We start from the raw sequence: 18,565 nt of genomic DNA on the forward strand, positions 1-18,565 counted from the left end.
TGCGGTGCCAGAGAGGGTCAGGCACCAGTGACAGTCCCCTGGGAGTGGCGTGTGCAGGGACAGTGTGACACTTTCTCAGCCAGAACACTACAGATTGGGAGCAGAAGGCCTGACAACCAGGTGAGGAATCAGACAGCCAAACGCCAAATGAGAGATCCTCGGGGCACGGGATCAACCCTCACTCGAGCCGCTCCTTTAGAGGGGCGGGGCGAGGGGGGAGCCCACCTCCCCCACCTGCGGGCAGGAAGGTTCAGAAGCAGCAGCCTTGCTTTTGAACATTCAACTCTCCATCCTGAACGCGTCCCTATCCTTGGACCTGTTTCCTAATAAAATCTTCCTAGAGAGAGAAAAAAGTTACTGGCCCTGAGATGTTCTCAGGAGTGTTATTTATTAGGGTGTAGAAAACGCACACAGTGAAGAGGCCGCAGCAGGTCGGCCTGGGGGCACGTGACAGACGCGAAGCCCTCAGCACCACACTGCCCACCGTGCCATGCGCGGCTTTAAAACTGAGCACCCACATACGGCGCCTTCAGCAATAAAAACGCTTACGACGAGGTGCAACAAATGGAAGATAATTAGAAGACTGGTAAAAACAGCAAGATACAAAATTTTACATGACTTTGAAAAAATAACCCTAAACTAGAGGAAAGAAGACATCTGAAAGAAATAGTCCAAAATACTAACAAGGGATGATGAATCTATGGGCGGTTTTTTCCTTTCATATATATTATCCTAAGTCTTCCATTAGCATGTGTTACTTCAACATTTTTAAAATGTTTAAAAGCATTTTTTTAAAAAGGTTCTGGTTATTTATTTCTGGGAGGCCTCTTGGGATTAAGGACTGGAAATTCTCAGAAGGTGGGGTCTTGACCCCTGACCACGGAACAGCCATGGCTGGGCTGACCTGCAGAGGGAGCCGTCCAGCCGTGGTTGACCGGGGGCCCCTAAGCTAACTCTGAGTCCCTGTTACAGAGGCCACGGCCTGGAGGCTGCAGACGAGGTCCCTCAGTACCAGCCGACAGCTCAATGAGTCAGCGCTGTGACAACTCCACACCGGGCCCCGCGGACCACACCCCAGGGAGAGGGGCGCTCAGCTCCGCCTTCCCCAAGGCCTGGAGTCTCACGGTGCACTCTGGGGACCTCTGGGCCCGGCCACTGGCCTACCAGCCCCCAGGCAGGGAAGCTTTTGGGCTGTGGCCTGTGCTGGGAGAGGCCACCCACACCCTGGAGCCAGTCCATGGAGGCAGCTCCTGCAAACACAGCGGCACGCACCAGGCTAGCAATGCGGCCACTCGCCATTTAGTCCTGGCCCTCCCACACCCGGGAATGTCTTCATCTGAACACTGGGACTAGTGCCACCTAAATCACAGGCTTGGCATCCCACCTAAATAAGATGGCATTTGTGACGCAAACACTCCGGCCTTTAGGAGGAGAAGGTATCCGGTGAGGAAGGTGCATTGGGCCGGGGCGCAGGGCCGGGGTGAATGGGCCCTCGGCTTACCTCTTGAGGAGATCCACCTCCGCCCCCGAGGGCCGCCGGCCACCGCCACTCTCCGGCCTGCGCGATTTAGACTCTGCAAAGGGGGAGAAGAGAAGGTCAGTCCATCAGCAGCAACCCACGGACGGACAGAGGCACAGTGTCACCCAGGAAAGGGCCCAGGACGTCACCCCATGGACGGATGTGCCCCAGGCAGACACAGAACACAGCCTTACTCTGTGGTTAGGAGAGGGGTGACCCGAAGGCCCCTCTGCCCGTCTCCTGCATAGGACGGCTTGGTCGCTGGGTCAGCGTGGACACCTGAGTGCGGTGATCCAAATCCCCCTTCCTCCCTCTGCGGCCACTGGGAATCCAGGTCACCTTCCCCAGAGGCCAGACCGGCTGAGGGAAGCTCTGCTCTGTCCGAGCTGAGAGCACAGCCCCGGGGTGTCGGCTGGCTTGGCAGGGCGGGGGCCATGGGGGGAGACTCCTCGTGCCTGGTTTCTCTCAGATCCCTTTCTGTAGGGTTCCGATCCTGAATGTGGCCAACGCCCCACTTAAGGACATCTATGTCACCTTTCACCTGCTTCACCTCTAGTGTCACTGGGCCCTTCAAGCTGTCGCAGGAGGTCTACCTTCCCATGACCGAGAACGTGGGGATCTCCGAGCAAACCCAATTCACTCTCCTCTCCCACCGCGCAGTGACACTGAGGTTCTGTTCCTCCCCACTGCCCCAGGCTTCAGCGTCCCCACTCCGCTGAGGCCTTGGTCACATGCCCTCCACCCCATCGCAGGCCTCCACGCTCAGCCTCTCGGGCCACACGAGACCCGGCCGGGGAACAAGGCTTTGGGAGGCAGACGGGAGGGGGTGCTTCTCCCAAGACCTTTTCAGCTACTGACCTCGGAGGCTGGGGGGCTCAGCCCCTCCGGAAGGGCCCTCGCCGGGCGCAGCACCCCGGGACTCACCCAGGCCCACGCCTCTCCCAGAAGGCCAGGCAGGCGCGCTGGGCCGGGGAGGGCAGCCCTCGGGGCCGCACCAGGTCCTCGGCCGGGAACGTGCAGGAGGCACCGCTGCCTGGTGTGGATGTGATATGAACGCTCCCTGGGCTTAGGGCCTGACTTACAACAACTCTAGTGACGTAAGGTCTATCACGTTTATTTCTGCTTTCTATACAGTTTTCCTTTTTCACGACTACAAAAGTAACGCGTGCACCCACCGCAGAGCCTGTGGCCGGACCCCCGCGCCCACGCTCCGCGGCAGCCTGCAGGTTCAAGTGTGTCAACCCTCCATGGAGCTGGCTCTCGTCACCTCTCTGACCGTTTGTACACATTCTCCATGCAGCCGTCAGAGGGCTTCAAGGACTCTTTACATATGAACACTGCTCCCTCCCTGTCAGTTCTACTTCCCTAGTTTGTCACTCTTTGTTCATTCATTTCTTCTAAACTGTCTCCAATCGTTCAGTCACAGCCCCACTCCTCCTCTTCATTTAAGGTCTCTTTGCCTGACACGGGGTTAAGAGGCTGCCTGCCGCTCTAGCTGTATGACTGCACCTCTCCCAGTTCAACTTGTGACTTCCTCTGACACGCATTTGGCGTATGGTTTGGCACAAGGGTTTAATTTTAACTTCTTTTTCTATCTTGTTCTATCACTAAAGTAAAAGCAGACACTGGATTTTAAATGTAAAAGTATTTTAAAATTCGTCCACTTCAGGGCATTCCGCCCATGCTGACAAATCCAGCCCGCAGAACCTCCAAACTCACTCACCCTCAAACAGCAAAATACTTTGTTAAACCAAAACCGAATGATAGATGAACCACTCTTCTTGCTTTTTAAACTGCTCAAACGTAGCAAGACTGAAACAAATGCTTCTTTTCTCTTCCAAGGCTGAACCTGACGTGGCCTGACATATTTCAGCCATCTTCGCCCTCTGCCTCTCCCCTTCCTACAGCTCACTCACGCACGTGAGGCCTCTTCAACCCTCTCTCCAGCCGGCCGCAGGGACGGTGAGGATGACGCCCCGGAAAAAGACGAGGGCGTCTTCTGTGGGCTTCTGCGGCGTGTCGCACTGTCGCGTGACACTGTAAGCCACAGGCTTGCGCACGCGGCTCCTGACGGGAGCTGGGCTGCCCTGGGCCACGTGGCCTGCGTGTGCCAGCGCGCGCCTCGTGACCGCATCCCTGGCCGGCACTCAGGACATGCCGGGTGGACAAGGAAGGTGCGGCCTCCTACGCGCTTGCACCCGAACGGGGCCGATGGGCAGAGAAAACAGCTCCAACGTGAGGCCACAGTCACTCACTGTGGGTCGGGACGGCATCTGTGCCCCGCACGGCCAGGCCCCTCCAGCCCGTCAGCGTACAACTCACACCTCAGGTTACAGCAGGGGGACCTAGGTTCTCATCAACGAGCTCTTCTCCTTAATCAACCGCCACGAGGGCTTTTCTTGTCTGTAGTATCTTAATGTTTCTGCGCCATACGCTCTCCACTCAAACTCTAGTGTTCCTTTGTGTTTGTTGACAGGAGTCACTTGGAGAAAAGCACAGGTTTCTTCACCTGTGACGGACACCACAGTGGGGAACAAAAGCGCTTCCAGTCCGGCTCAGGCAGCAGCTCCACAGCGAGCTGGGGAAGGAGCCGGGGGCACGGGGTGGCGACCCTCCTGGAAGCCCCACAAGCACCGTCCCAGGAGCTGGGCCAGGACCCCGGAGCATGAGGGCAGGTCAGAGCTCTGGGGCTGGCGCCAAGGTCACCCACTCACTGCTTACGTGCGGAGAAGCTGGAACAGTGGGGAACTTCCGGCCCTGGCCATGGTCACGGAGGCTCTGACTACACGGCGCTGTAATCCTTGAACAGGACGGCACCCGGCTCGGGGGCCACTCTCTCGCGGGAGGCGCTCACGTCATGCACCGCCCGCAGGCTCAGCCGGCAGCTCATCTCCAGGAGGAGCGCCCACTCCGTCCCCGCGCAGAACTGCCACCCCGGCCTACCTTTCTCCCGGCCTTCAGAGGAGACAAGGGCGGCAGCTGCAGGGGTCAGCGGCCCCACTCTGGAAGGCTGGCCGGGATCTTTCATGCGGTTGACCACGTTTTCGGACAGCTGTGGGAAGGATTGAGGGGAACAGTTAAATGACAGACCTTCTGGAAGTGAAGACTCCCCTCTACCCATGCCCCAGATTTCTGAGCAGACTAATTCTGCAAGACCAACCCCAATAACGTAAGGAATTCCACACAGAAACCTCTCGTGCTGGCCTGGCACCCGCCAGGTCAACGCCACGCCCAGCCTGGACTCCACGGGCCACAATGTGTCCCCCACTGGCTTCCCGGCTGCACCTTCTGCTCCCACACCCTCAGGGGACCCCGAGTTCCCCTTCTCTCCTGCCCTGAATCCGTTCGGCTGAGAACCACTGCAGCCCCACCCTGTACAGAGGGTGGATGCCTCCAGCTGTGCAAACCTCACCCTTCCCTGTGGGCGTCCCAGGGTCCCTCTACTACGGTGGGCTCTTCCAGACAGCACCCAAGTTAAGGACCATTTCTCCCAATCCTTTCCCTGTTACAACAGGCGCACCTCTTAGGAAGTGCCTCACATTCTACCGGCCTCATCTAATGGTCTGTAAATACCCTGAGGGCCGGGGCCACCTCTCCCTCCCGTCTGAGTCCCACCAGGGCCACCGTCACAGCAGAAAATCCAGCACGGCCTGGCTCATTTCACCCTGGCTCCCCCAGTGACGACCGGATGATCAAATCTTTCCCTCATTGTAGAGGAAGTGAAATGGGTACGAGGGTGTCATAAAACACTTGACTGAAATGAAACAGCCAGCGAGGGATGAATCCAGAATAAAAGTCCCTAAGAGTTGACAGCAATAAATATTTATTAAGTGCCCAGTATGTGCAAGGCATCGCAAAGCACAGCGAGGGGAGACGTTAAGATGACTTGAGGACCGAGTCCACCATCCGCAGCTCCACTTCAGGGATCCAGGCGAGGAAAGTGCTCCCACGTGTGCACAGCAGCGCTGGACTCGCACAGGAAAAGGAAACAACATGATAGCAACGACAGGCAGTGGTGAGAGAAATGATGGTGCGCCTCCTATGAAACACCGCGGAATTGTCGAGAAAGGACGGGTAAGACATGTGCCTGCCATGGAAGGATGCCACCGCTGACCCGGGACTCAGAGGACACTTTGTATCTCGACTTTGTAAAACAGATACACAATTATAAAGACGCAGACCTGCGATATATACACGTTGACCTTGGCACACACACATTCCCCATGTACGCATCCACTCGGGGCACACACCAGACGTCCTGGGGCGTGTCCTGCACATGGGACAGGAGCGGCCGGGCCAGGACGTTCACTTTGGGCACTTCTGTGTTTCAGTTTTTTACCATGAACATTTCTTATAGCAAGTAAAGATTACAATAATAATAACTGAGTCCCTCTAGTATTTAAGACAGATACAAATCACATAGCTAATTAATGATTATAGAACAAGAGAAGACCAAGCGCACACAGCAGTGGAAGAGAATTGAGAACCCACAAATAAACCTATACATCTGTGCTCAACTGACTGGCAAGGGTGCCAGGACCATTTAATGGGGAAAGAATAGTCTCTCCAGCAAAGAGTGCTGGGAGAGCTGGACATCCATGTGCAGAAGGATGAAGTTAGACCCCTACTTCACACCATATACAAAATCTGACTCAAAAGGGATCGGAGACCTAAATGCAGGAGTTAAAACAATGAAACTCTTGGAAGAAAACACAGGCGTAAATCTTTTTGACCTTGGCTTTGGCAGTGAATGTATAGATATGCCACCAACAGCATGAGCAATCAAAGAGAAAACATATACTGAACTTCATCAAAATTAGAGTTTTGTTTTTCAAAAGACACAATCAAGTAAGCTGAAAAGACAACCCACAGAATCTGCAAATCATATATCTGACAAGGGACATGTATCTAGAATATACAAAGAACTCCCACAACTCAATAATACAAAGAAAAACAACCGAATTTAAAAATGGGCAAAGCATCAGAGAGTCATTTCTCCAAAGAAGATACACAAATGGCCCATAAGCAAATGAAAAGATGCTCAATATCCTTAGTCATGAGAGAAATGCAAATTCAAACCACAATGAGACCACTTCACACCCACTAGAACGTCTATAATCAAGAAGTCAGATAGTGACAACTGCTGGCAAGGACATGGAGAAGCTGGAACCCTACTACACTGCTGGTGGCAAATAAATGGTGCAGCCGCAGTGGGGAACAGTCTGGGAGTTCCTCAAAAGTTCAACACAGAGTCACCATTAGGCCCAGCAATCCCACTCCCGGGTACCCACTCAAGACAAATGCAAATACACGTTCACAGCAAGTTGCACATTCACGTCAGCGTTATCTGCGATGCCAAAGGTGGAAACAACCCAATATCCATCAACTGACGGGTAGGTGAATAAAAATAATGGACTATTAGCCATAGAAAGGGATGAACTACTAACACAGGCCACACCATCGTGCTCAGCGAAGGAAGCCAGACACAAAAGGCCGCATACCTGTGTGAAACGTCCAGAAGAGGCAAATCTCTAGAGACAGACACTAGATTGGCTGCCTGGGGGTTGGGGGAGGGGGGAAACGGGGACTAACGGCAAAGGGTGAGAGGTGGATTTCTCCACCTATCAATATTACAGGGGATCTCTATTTCAAAAATATGTGTCTTTAAAATCTGTGAAGCACGTTAGTGGTTAAGCGCTGGGAAAGAATAAAATACAGTCCAGCAGGGCCGGGTGCACATGGGATGGCAGGAAGACCCCTCAGGGGAGATGGCACTAACAGGAGACCACCGCCCTAGAGGGAGGAGGCCCCGCCACAATCCCATCTTGAGATCCAAGAAAAAAGGATCTAGTTCCGAGCAGAGGGGAGGATGAGTGCAAAGCCTCTGAGAGGGGCCGAGTCTGGCCTGTCCGAGGGCCTGACAAAGGCATGTGTGAGAGGGAGGCTGGACCAGGTGACCAGGCCGGAGAGGCACACCGAGATCCCAAGCCCAAACGTGACCCAAGGGCGAGGGAAGGCGCTGGCCCAAGTCAGCAGCCAGCTACCCTCCACGGCCACCACTGCGGCCACTCACGCGCCGCCTTCCGAGCACCCGCTGAGCGCAGCCTGCTGCTCTCACGCTTCCTGGCCCACGGCTCCCCCGCGCAGGCTGAGCACCGGCATGTTCCAGACGAGCTGGGTCTGTCAGCGGCCCCTGGGGCCCAGACACCTGACTCCGGAGAGGCGCTGCCCTCCTGTGACTCTAAGAAGATTCCTCTGCTTTGCCTGCGGCTGTTGCTGTGGAGATTTTGTTGGCTAGTCCTCCAGTTTTCCGTGAGCTGCAATTAGATCCACAGATTTAAATCCGAGTATCTGGATGAGAAGAGTCCTGGAGGCCCCCCCAGAAAGGTGGCAACCACCGACGCCCACGGGACCAGGCAGGTGACAAAAACAAATGAGGCGGGCCTGGCAGCAAAGCGGGAGTGCCAGGACAACGTGGCGAGGACAGGAGACAGCACAGCCCCGGAGAGGGTGGCTACTTCATAGGTCCAGCCAAGGGGCGCCACCTGGAAATGTGGACCAGACTTTCAATTCTTTCCCCCCAAAAAACTGAAAATTGAATTGATGTAACGCCTCCAAGTTTTAAATGTCGTCGATTAATACCACAAAGTTTCTGGACTGATGGTTTCATCCAAGAAATATGGAGCCAGTAGCTTAAACCTCTGCCCAGCGAGGATCTTGCTGACTTGAGCCCGGTTCCGGGTCACATGCTGGGGCCACAGACCAGGAGACGAGGTCCTGCTCACGGGGCAGAGCTCCCCCCACCCAGGACGGTGACCAGCGAGAGCACAGAGGGAACCCCTGAACTGGTCGCAAGGCCAAGGAGGAATTTAGCCAAGGAAGGGAGAGAGCCCTGCAGACAGAGGAGCACAGCTCGAAACAGCACGGCAGCACGTGTCCTCCCCGAGGGACGGGCGGCGACAGGAGAAGGTGGCACCAGAACACAGAGGGCCTCGGGAGCCAGGCCCAGGAATCTGCATTGAACCTGGAGACAGCGGGAAGCACGTATGGGTGGGAAGTAAGCGGGTCGCACCTCAGCTTTAACCCTGAATGATCACTGACACCACCAGCTGGGGGCGCCGTCTCTGAGAGCGAAGCCGCTGGGCCTGGAAGGGAGGGACCTCCACTGGGACTGTCTGGATTTTATCCCCACTGCCTGAGAGCTGCTCAAAAGTAAAATGTACCTTTTAAAAACACATTACCCTGCTAGCGCCAGGAAGTACAGATCTGTGGCAGGCAAGCCTGCTGGGAGAAAGAACAACTTGTCATATGGGCAAGGGGAAGGTGGGGCGGGCCTGGCTGAGATCAAGAGTTCCTGAAGGTAAAAAGGAGAGGATGAAACAGAAGCAGCTGGAAGGGAAGACACAAGAGTTGACATTAGATGCAGAGAAAAAGGGCCCGTGGGATCAGCTTCCTGCGTGGGGACCAGCTGGGTGGACCTTCACACGTCAGGAACAGTGAGAGTGGGAGAGGCAGTGGGGGGTGCAGTGAATCACAGGCGCCCAGGAGACTTGCAGTGGGACATGGCCAGCAGCATGGGGACACCTATGGTCTGGGTGTTTAAAACCCGGAGGTCAACAGCTCACAAATGAGGACAAAAGAGATGACTGGGGTGGAGTGCAGGAGGGCAAGAGGGTGGAACCAGGCAACGCTCTGCAGAGACGGCAGGTGGGATCCTGGAGACCAGGGCTGCTGTGGAAGACATGCAGTGACCTCTCTCCAGGGTGGAACCCACCGGGTCCAAGACCCTTATGTTTATGATCAACTGACGTTCACCAAGGTCCCAAGGTAATTCAAACGGGGAAAGGACAGTCTTTTCAACAAATGTAGTTTGAGAAAATTAAATATTTCAAACAAAAAAGATGTATTTAGAGCAGACTTCAACAAGCTCTAGTGCTCGAGCCAAATCCGACTCAACACTTGATTTTATAAATAAAGTTTTACTGGAACATAGCCACACCCATTCATTTACATATTGTATACGGCTGCTTTCACCCTAAAATGGCAGAGTGATTTGCCAACCCGATTTAGAGCCTTACTTCACATCATACACAAAAAATAACTAAAAATGGATACAGACTTAAGTATAAAAGCCAAAACTCTTAGATGAAAACAAACGAGAAAATTTCTATAACCTTGGGTTAGGCAAAGATTACTGGGATATGATGCCAAAGCCCAATCACTAAAAGAAAAAAAATAAGTTAAACATCATCAAAATTACAAATGTTTGCACTTCAAAGACACCATTAAGAAAATGAAAAGACAAGCCACAGATTGGGAGAAAGTATCTGCAAATCGTAATATGATAAAGGGCTTATAACTCCATAAAAAGGACAAACAACCCCATCAAAAGCTACTAAAAGTGGGCAATAGACCTGAATACACATTTCACCAAAAAACAAATATATCTGGGCAGCAAATAAGCACATGAAAAAACATTCAACATGAATAGTTATTAGGGAAACACAAATTCAAACCACAGTGAGGTACCACTTCACACTCACTGGAATTGCTGTAGTCAAAAAGATGATAACAAGTGTTGGTGAGGGTATGGAGAAACTGGAACCCTCACATCCTGCTGAGGGGGATGTAGAATGGTACAGCCACTTCAGAAAACAGTTTGGCAGTGCCTCAAAAAGTTAAACCTAATAAGTCACCAAAGTCATAAACAGAATGACCCATCAATTCTACTCTTACGTTATCTATCCAAGAGAAATGAAAACAAATGACCACAAAAAAACCTTACGTACAAATGTTCACAGCAGCATTATTCATAGTAGTCAAGAACTGGAAACAACTCGAATATCCATACAATGAGATGGTATTCGGCAATAAAAAGGAACTCCTAATACATACCACAAAGTCCAGGAGCCAACGCCAAGAACATTGTGCTAAGTGAAGGGAAATGGACATGAAAGATACACGATGTATTTCCATGAAATGTCCAGAAAAGGCAAACAACACAGAGGCAGAAGGCTTAGTGGTTACCTGGGGCTGGGAGTGGGAGTGGGGAGTGACTGCAAATAGGTACAAGGGAACTTTTTAGGCCTCGTGAATGTTCTAAAATCCCACTGTGCTCAACTCTGTAAATCTGCTTTAAAAAATTTAAAGCAACTCTGTAAATTTGCTTTAAAAAAATCCCTGAAATGGTGAATTTTACATGTAAAATACATTTCAATAAAGCCATTTTTTTAAAAGTCACTATCACCAGATAAAATCTTTCCAAAGCTCCAGCCCTGAATAGAGAACCACAACGTTGCCTCCAGAGAAACGTGTGAACAGCCCTGCATCACCAGTCTAGCCTCATCACCTGGCCAACTTCCTCCACCATCCCAACCACTGTGCGGCTGCCAAGCACACAGCCTATGGAGCCAGAAAGCTTGAGCTTCCTGCTCTACCACCAACTCACTGTGACCGGGGGTTCCTTCACCTCCTTGAACCTGCTTCCTCACCTCTGCATTGGGATGAAATCTCCCAAGGTCAGCCTGGGGACCAGGTGACACAGTGCCCTGAAACCACTCAGCCCAGAGCAGAGAAGCCTTTCCCCGCTGGCCCAGGCCCGTCGTCACCATCACCTCATCCAAACAGCACTGTCTGACCAGCCCACCTGAGCAGGAAGCCCCATCACTCTTCACATCCCTTTTGTTTTCTTCTTGGCACTTGCAATTCTTTTTTATTCTTCTGCCCCTTCTTTCCTTCTCTTGGTCAGTTCCCCCTCCTTGCATGAGGTTTCCATGAGGCAGGGCCCTGTGCATTGTCCCCTGTAGTCTCTGCCAGGCCAGGACCCAGTTCACAGTGAGCACTTGCTGAGGTGGCGGTGAAGCGGTACCCACACGTCGGGGACACCTGGCCTCTCTGGTGTGGGCACACGGGGAGCTGTCCCTTGTGTCCCTCGACCTCCTCCGAGATCTTCCCTTCAGCAGTGGTCCCGACTTGCCTCCCGTGGCAATGAATGATGGTAAAGGTGGTATAGCCCTGAGGGTGAAACGAGCCTGGGGACACAGCTAGAGCAGCAGCCTCGGGAAGTGACCTGGGAAGGGGAGCGGGAACCGAGTGGATGGAAGAGGCAAAGGCTGGAGAACAGCCAGGGGTCTGCATGTTGACATGCAACCAACTTCAGCTGAGTCACCAAAGATGGCTGTGCAGGGGCAGAGGGGACAGTCACACACGGGATGTTGTGGCTATGTGTGTACCTCCTCTTACTGGAGGATGAGATGAAACACACTGGTTGAGATGAAATCTTTATGTATTTCACACATGCTTGCTCTGAAAAACAGAGGTGAATATAATTGCAGCTTTTTGCATTAATTAAATTTCTTTTACCTTCCTCGGAATTAGGGCTTGAACTCTCTATGTAAACTTAGGCAAATGAGTGTGCAAACTAGCAAGGTCCTGGCATTTCATTTTAAGGAAACTAAAATGCTTTCCAGGACCAGGTCGGGGGGATTAAATACAAGAGGTCTTTAAGAATACTTAACTTTCGGACTTCCCTGGTGGCACAGTGGTTAAGAATCCTTCTGCCAATGCAGGGGTCACGGGTTCGATCCCTGGTCCGGGAACATCCCACATGCCATGGAGCAACTAAGCCCATGCGCCACAACTACTGAGCCTGTGCTCTAGAGCCCACGAGCCACAACTACCGAAGCCAGGGCGCCTAGAGCCCATGCTCTGCATCAAGAGAAGCCACCGCAATGGTAAGTCCATGTACCGCAATGAAGAATAGCCCCGCTCTCCACAACTAGAGAAAGCCCGTACGCAGTAACAAAGACCCAACGCAGCCATAAATAAATAAATTTATTTTTTAAAAATAAAAAAGAATATTTAACTTTCTCTGAAGGAGCAGGCAGATGTTCTTCCTTGGCACACACCTCCTATACTTTCTATTAAATTAACTTCTCGTTTGGTTCAACCAGTGATCTTTTCTAGTGATTTTCACTCACCTGCTTAAAGACAAGGTGGACTTCCCAACCCTCAAGTCACTTTGCTAGCAGGAAAAACCTTACACCAAACACTGCACTGCCATCACCTCCTTTCTCTGGTCTCCCTCTCTCAAAACAGGCACACGAGTGGATGGAAAGAAGGATGGAAGGATGGATGGATGGAAGGAAGGAAGGAAGGAAGGAAGGAAGGAAGGAAGGAAGGAAGGAAGGGGTCTCAGAACATGGGGCGGTGCCCCCAACTCTATGCCTCTAGACAAGTTCTTTATTTTCTCTTATGAGTTTGCCCAAAGCTCCCTCTAGTTTTAACAATCTCTGGTAGAACTAAGCATGGCACCAGCACCCTGTCAGGACAGCTAGAGGCTGTCACAGAATTTTCACACTGCCTTGCATATCACTGGGAGCATGCAGGGTAGGTTGGAGCCGTGAGAAAAGGCTATTTCTTGTACCCAAAAAGATCTGGGTTAAAGTCCCAGAAGTAACACCTTGGGCAAACTCCTTAACCTCTCTAAGCCTGATTCTCCATTTTTAAAGAGAATTTATACTTTGCAGAACTGCTAAGAGAACTAGAAATAAAACGTGGCTGTCTGATATAAAACCCAAAAGAGATGATGCTCCCCTGTCCACTTAGAAGACGTTCCCACCATTGTAAAGCAATTATACCTTAATAAAGATGTTAAAAAAAAAAAGAAGATGACGTTCCCTTAGAAGACCCTGACTGACTGAACTTTCCAACACTCTCCAAAGCAGGTGACAACAGTGGGAGAGCGCCCACGCAGAGCTTGGGGCATCTTTCTAAATTCTGATTCGGCTACGGCCTCTCACCTTCCAACGTGAGCAGGGCCGTCTTCTCTCCATTTTGACTTTGCCCCAAGCCAGGTCAAGACTGGATAACACCTAGCAAGTACCAAATATGCTACGTAGGCATGCTAAGAATAGAGGCTCCCACAAAACACTCTGTACTTTTTCTAAACACGTGCACACACATCACCTTATCCAAGGCAGCACCTAGGATTATCACAGCCTGCCCCCGTTTTTCAAAAGATGTGGTGATTGAGACTCAGCAGATGAGTTGTTCACCCCAGGTCACACAGCTAATGAGCAACTATCTAGAAGTCACACCTCCTGATGTCCATTTCTTTTTTTTTTTTTTTCTTTTTGGCCACACCACGTGGCATGTGGAACTTCCCCAAGCAGGGATCGAACCCTTGCCCCCTGCAGTGGAAGCACAGAGTCTTAACCACTGGACCGCCAGGGAAGTGCCCTGATGTCCTTTTCTGAGCCAGCTCCCTAATTAACTAATTCACCTATGCCCGGCTCTGTGCATTCCACGGACACCTGGTGCCTGCTTCACTGGGATTCGTCCATTTAATCACTCAGCAATGGTTTACAAAGCACCCACTACGTGCAAGGCAGAGGTGCAGGAGCAAGCAGAGCACTCAATGAACAGTCCCTGGAGTCCCGCTGAGCGCAATCCCAGCTCGCCGGCTTGTTACCTAGGTGACCCTGGATAAGTACCTCATGTCTCAGTGCCCCGCCTGTCCTCCATCCATAAAATGGGCGAACAGAATCCGACCTCTCGGAGAGCTGTTGAGAATTAAACGACAGGGCACCCGTCAAGGGTTTAGCACAACCCATGGCCCCCACTAAGCACTCAAGCGTGAGCTGCTTTTATTCTTCCTCTAGAGTCTGGGGATACAGTCTGCAGTCACACAAGAGCCTTGGCCTCAAGCAGCTTACACTGCGGTCGGAAACACACAAAGAAGTAAAGCATCAACAGAAGTTTCAAATGGAGATGAGCGAGCGCTACGACAAAAACCAGTGTGCGACCGCGGGGATGGGCAGGCACTCTGGACTGAATGGTCAGGAAAGGACCCTCACGTGAGACCTGAACTACAAGAACGCAAGAGCGGATATAAGGCAAACTGGGGGCGCGAACACAACCCGTGCGGAGATCGCGAGCCGAGCAGGCCGGCACCTCGAGGGACAAGGAGGTCCTGAGGCCAGCGAAGAGGGAGCGGGGGCTTGGGGGGACTGGCACGGGAGGTGGTCAGTCAGGTCAGCAGCGCGGCTCCGGAACCCAAGGGGGGGCGGCTCGTTGTCTTCGTACACGCTTGGGCGTCCGCGGGCGGCGAGGGCACAGGATCAAACGTCCAAGGCGCACCCGGGCAGGGGTCCAGGTAACGAGGCCCCGCCCCCCGGTCTCCGTCCGTCCTCCCACCCTGAGGAGGCCAGGCCTGAGGCGCCTTCCGAACTCGCGGCCCTCTCGCGGCGAGCGCCGGCAGACGCCTCCACGCCCGCCCGCCGGCCGCCCGCTCACCCGGATGCCCTGCAGCACCCGGACCCGCTCCTCCTGGTCCATCCCGAGGGACGCCCTTCGGCCCTCGCGGCTCTCGGTGATGCCCATGGCGGGAGGGGGCTCCGGTGCGCCGGCGTTTACGGGACCGGCGCCACCTGCCAACAAGGCCGCGTCCTATTGGCCGAAGCTCGAGGCTCAGCCAATCGCGGGGCGGGCCGCGCGGCATTGTGGGGGCTGTAGTCTCGCGGTGGCCGCCCACTGGACCAGGAGCACGAGGCGCACCGCCCAGACGGCGCGTGGCCAGATGGCTGGCCGAGGAGCGTAGCCGCGGTGACCGGGACGCCACCACCGAGGAGGCCGCGCTGGGCGGGCGGAGGCGCTGCAGGTTTGCAGTGAAAAGACGGAGAGCGTGAAGGCACTGAGGAAGACAGCGACGTCGCGGTGCCAGGAGAGAAGCTGGCGGGAGGCGCCCCTCTGTGGGGGAGGCGGTGGAGGAAGAACTTCGTGCAAAGGCCCTGAGGCAGGAGGAGAGCGAGGGCCCAGCGAGGGCCCAGCGCGGGCCCCGAGTGCGGGAGGGTGCAGAGCAGACCCGGAGGCGGGCTGAAGGTCAGAGTGGAGAGGGCTTTGTCGGCGGGGCCAGAGCTTGTTCTAAAGGCCCGGGGAGGACAGTGAACGGCCCTCGGCGTTGAGGAGACACGCACCGTGTATCCAGCGTCGTGTTCACGCCTGTCTCGCGGGCTCACACGTGTGATGGACGCGGTGACTGCGGCTCACAGCCTCGGCCACCTGAACCCAGCCACCTTTTGTTCTCTGAGCTGCTGGCTCGCGTTCATCTGCCACAGTAGGCCCGGAGCTGAGTTTGGGATCTGGAACTGGGGAACCCCCGACTGCTCCATGAAATAGTAAGGGTCATTTGGAGGCTTTTCGAACCTGGAAGGGAAGCGGGGAGGAGCAGAGGGTGGAAGAAAAAGTGAGATGCTCTGAGATGAGAGCAGCTTGGGTGAAGAAGAAGGTGGACATTGGGGGGGGAGGGGGGGACGGCAGGGGGAGTGCTAGAGGATTTTTATCCTCTAGGATAACAAGAGCATCTGCCAGATTCCTTCAAAATACTTTGATTTGGAGATCTTTCTCCATCTCTTCCCTATAAATAGAGCCTGAGTATGGGATTCTGGTGCAAATGGTTTACTGGGGGAGTGCCTCAGGAGAAAGCTGAGATGCCGTCAGAGCTGGGCTCTGGAGCACAAATTATGTCCAGAGTTGGCCCGGCTCGAAGGCAAGGGGACTGGCCTTCTGTTCCCCACAGCATTCTGTCATTGGCAGCCCAGTGAAGCGGGCATCTGTGAGCTCTCAGCAGTCCACACCCACAGCAGCCAGGGGATGGCCTCACGAGCTGGACGGGGCAATTTTAGCATCTACTTCATGTTCCTCACGTTTTTCAAGGTCTCCCGAATACCCTGTGACCGTGGAAGGGGTTATAAAAATTGAGGAAAGGGATGGATTTCACTTCTGAGTTGATGAAATAATTAACCACTGGACTAATTCATCAAAACAAGAGTCAGGGCCACAGGTGACTATGAGACTGTGTGTGGTCTCCCCTGCTCCCACCGTGTGCAAACTCCTGGGAGAGAATTGGAATCCCACAAGACTGAGAGTGGGGTTACACTGACACCAGCATAGCTAAGCCTCATGACAACCCAGCAAGTCGTGTATCCCTACTTCCCTGAAAAGAAAACCGAAGTGCAAAAGGGTGAAGAGAGTGATGTTATAAATCCAAAGAAGGGTGAGGATTTTAGTAAAAGCAGTGGCAGAGGAGAGAAAGGGAAGAGAAGTTCATGGTTTTTGAGCACCTTCGTGGCACCAGGCTCTGATGCAGGCACACATGCTTTGCATGTAGTTAATCCATGACCAACTCATTTAATCCTGGAAACCATCCTGAGAGAGTATTACCCCAGTCTAAGGCCCAGGAAATGGAGACTTTGGGGAGGTAAGGTGTTAGGACAGGCCCCCTATTTGCTGCCCAGTACCCATTCTCTCCTTCCTTATGACAGAACCCAGCTTCCTTAGGTGTAACAATGTGTCTGGTTAGAAAAATTGGTGCGTAAGTTCCCACTGGCCAAACTTGGGACAACTTGAGCATTATAGCAGTTTGACAGTTTGAACCTACAACATATTTAACTTTTTAAAAAATGCAATAGTCCATGCGTTAAAAGAGAGGGGATGTAAAAAAGGGGGGCAGGTCTTCTTTACAAAAGAATGCCAGCAAATCAGTGTGAGATTTAAAAATTGCCATTTTGTGACCCTCAGTGAATTAACTGAATCACGCAGAAATCATCAGTGGATCCTAAAGCTGTTGAGTGACAACTCCCAAGTCTCACCACAGATTTCTGAACAATCATAAAGAGAAAACTATTACATTGATGAGACCTGGAGGTCACTTCCTTAACTAAATGGCTGAACTTAGCATCACAGAGAGTGGGACAACATGAAGTGATGCCCCTCCCCAAGAGATGTAAGGGACACACAGTGTCCCCTTTGGAGTGTTGTGGCCAAGAATGCGTGACCTGAATCCATTCGTGAGGAAACAATCAGACGAATCCAGAATGTGAGATCCTACAAGACAGCTGTCCTGGACTCTTCCAGAAAGCTAACGTCGTGAAAAAAAAGTTTCAAAACATGAAGCATAACAATGAGACACAGCCATGAATCTTGATTATATCGTGGATTAAAATGACAGTAACAGCAACAAAGCTATAAAAAGGTACTTGGAACAATTGGGAAAGTTTTATATATGGAATAGTGTCCTAGGTGACGTTATTGAATTAAAGTTAATTTCTTGTTTTAGGGAGATGCATTTGGAAGTATTGGGGGAGTGTCATAGTGTCTACAACCTGCACTCAGATGGTTCAGGGAAAAAATGTTAACAATAGGTGAATCTAGGTGAAATATGTATATTGGAATCCATTATATCTTCCACTGTTTCTATGGGTTTGAAATTTTTCAGAATAATAATCAGGAAATAAAATTCTGCACTTAGGGAAATAAAAAATACTTCCCTCTCTGGACTCCCTTCTCCTTTGTAGCTGGAGGTGACCGTGTGACCTAGATCTGGTCAGATGGCTCTTGAGCAGTGTGGTACCCAGAGAACAGTGCAGTCAGTGCTAAAGAGAGCAGTGAGATGGGATGCAAGGCTGAGCTCTGCCTCCTGCTAGACCTGTGCCCCTCAGTTTCCTGATATAAGAGTGGTGCTACCATTACATGGAGTGCTTGCCCAGAGCTTGGACTTAGTGAACTCATTCAGCAATAGCTATTATTATTGAGAGTTCTTTTTTTTTTTTAAGTAACTTGGCAACCAGTATAGGGCGTGGGGGAGGGGGAGTTGTGTGAGCTGGCGTCTCTTAAATTGGATTCTCCAGAAGCAGAGAAGAAGAAATGGGCTGATAGAGTAGAAAAGTCAGAAAAGGAATTTGCTTTGTCCATGTTAAAAGCTAAAAGGAAGCTTTTCCTATAAGATCAAGAAAGAGACAAGGATGTCTGCTTTCACGACTTCTATTCAACACGGCACAAGAAAATGAAATAAAAGATTGGAAAGGAAGAAGTAAAATGATCTCTATTTGTGGAAGACATCATCTTGTATATAAAAATCCTAAGGAATTCACACACGCGTGCACACACACACACACTCAACAGAGCTAGTAAGCAAATTCAGCAAGGTTGCAGGGTATAAGAACAGTATACAAAAATCAGTTCTATTTCTATATACTCACAATCCAA

At 52.0% G+C, this 18,565-nt stretch overlaps 1 protein-coding gene across 1 annotated transcript in view; it reads right to left on the minus strand.

The window, feature by feature from the left end:
• Positions 1-15,004, minus strand: part of CHCHD6 (coiled-coil-helix-coiled-coil-helix domain containing 6) — a 125,837-nt gene extending 110,833 nt beyond the window's left edge. The window contains exons 1-3 of the mRNA XM_022562497.2: positions 14,816-15,004; positions 4,463-4,571; positions 1,502-1,574 (exon numbers count right to left, since the gene is read on the minus strand). Of these exons, the coding sequence (XP_022418205.2) occupies positions 1,502-1,574; positions 4,463-4,571; positions 14,816-14,902 (269 nt within the window). The 5' untranslated portion in view covers positions 14,903-15,004. The remainder of the gene's footprint in view (positions 1-1,501; positions 1,575-4,462; positions 4,572-14,815) is intronic.
• Between the last annotated feature and the right edge of the window lie 3,561 nt (positions 15,005-18,565).

The sequence above is a fragment of the Delphinapterus leucas genome, chromosome 10, assembly GCF_059928025.1.
Source record: "Delphinapterus leucas isolate spDelLeu-1000000601 "Yukka" chromosome 10, BTC_Dleu_Yukka2, whole genome shotgun sequence".
Taxonomy (NCBI): Eukaryota; Metazoa; Chordata; class Mammalia; order Artiodactyla; family Monodontidae; genus Delphinapterus; species Delphinapterus leucas.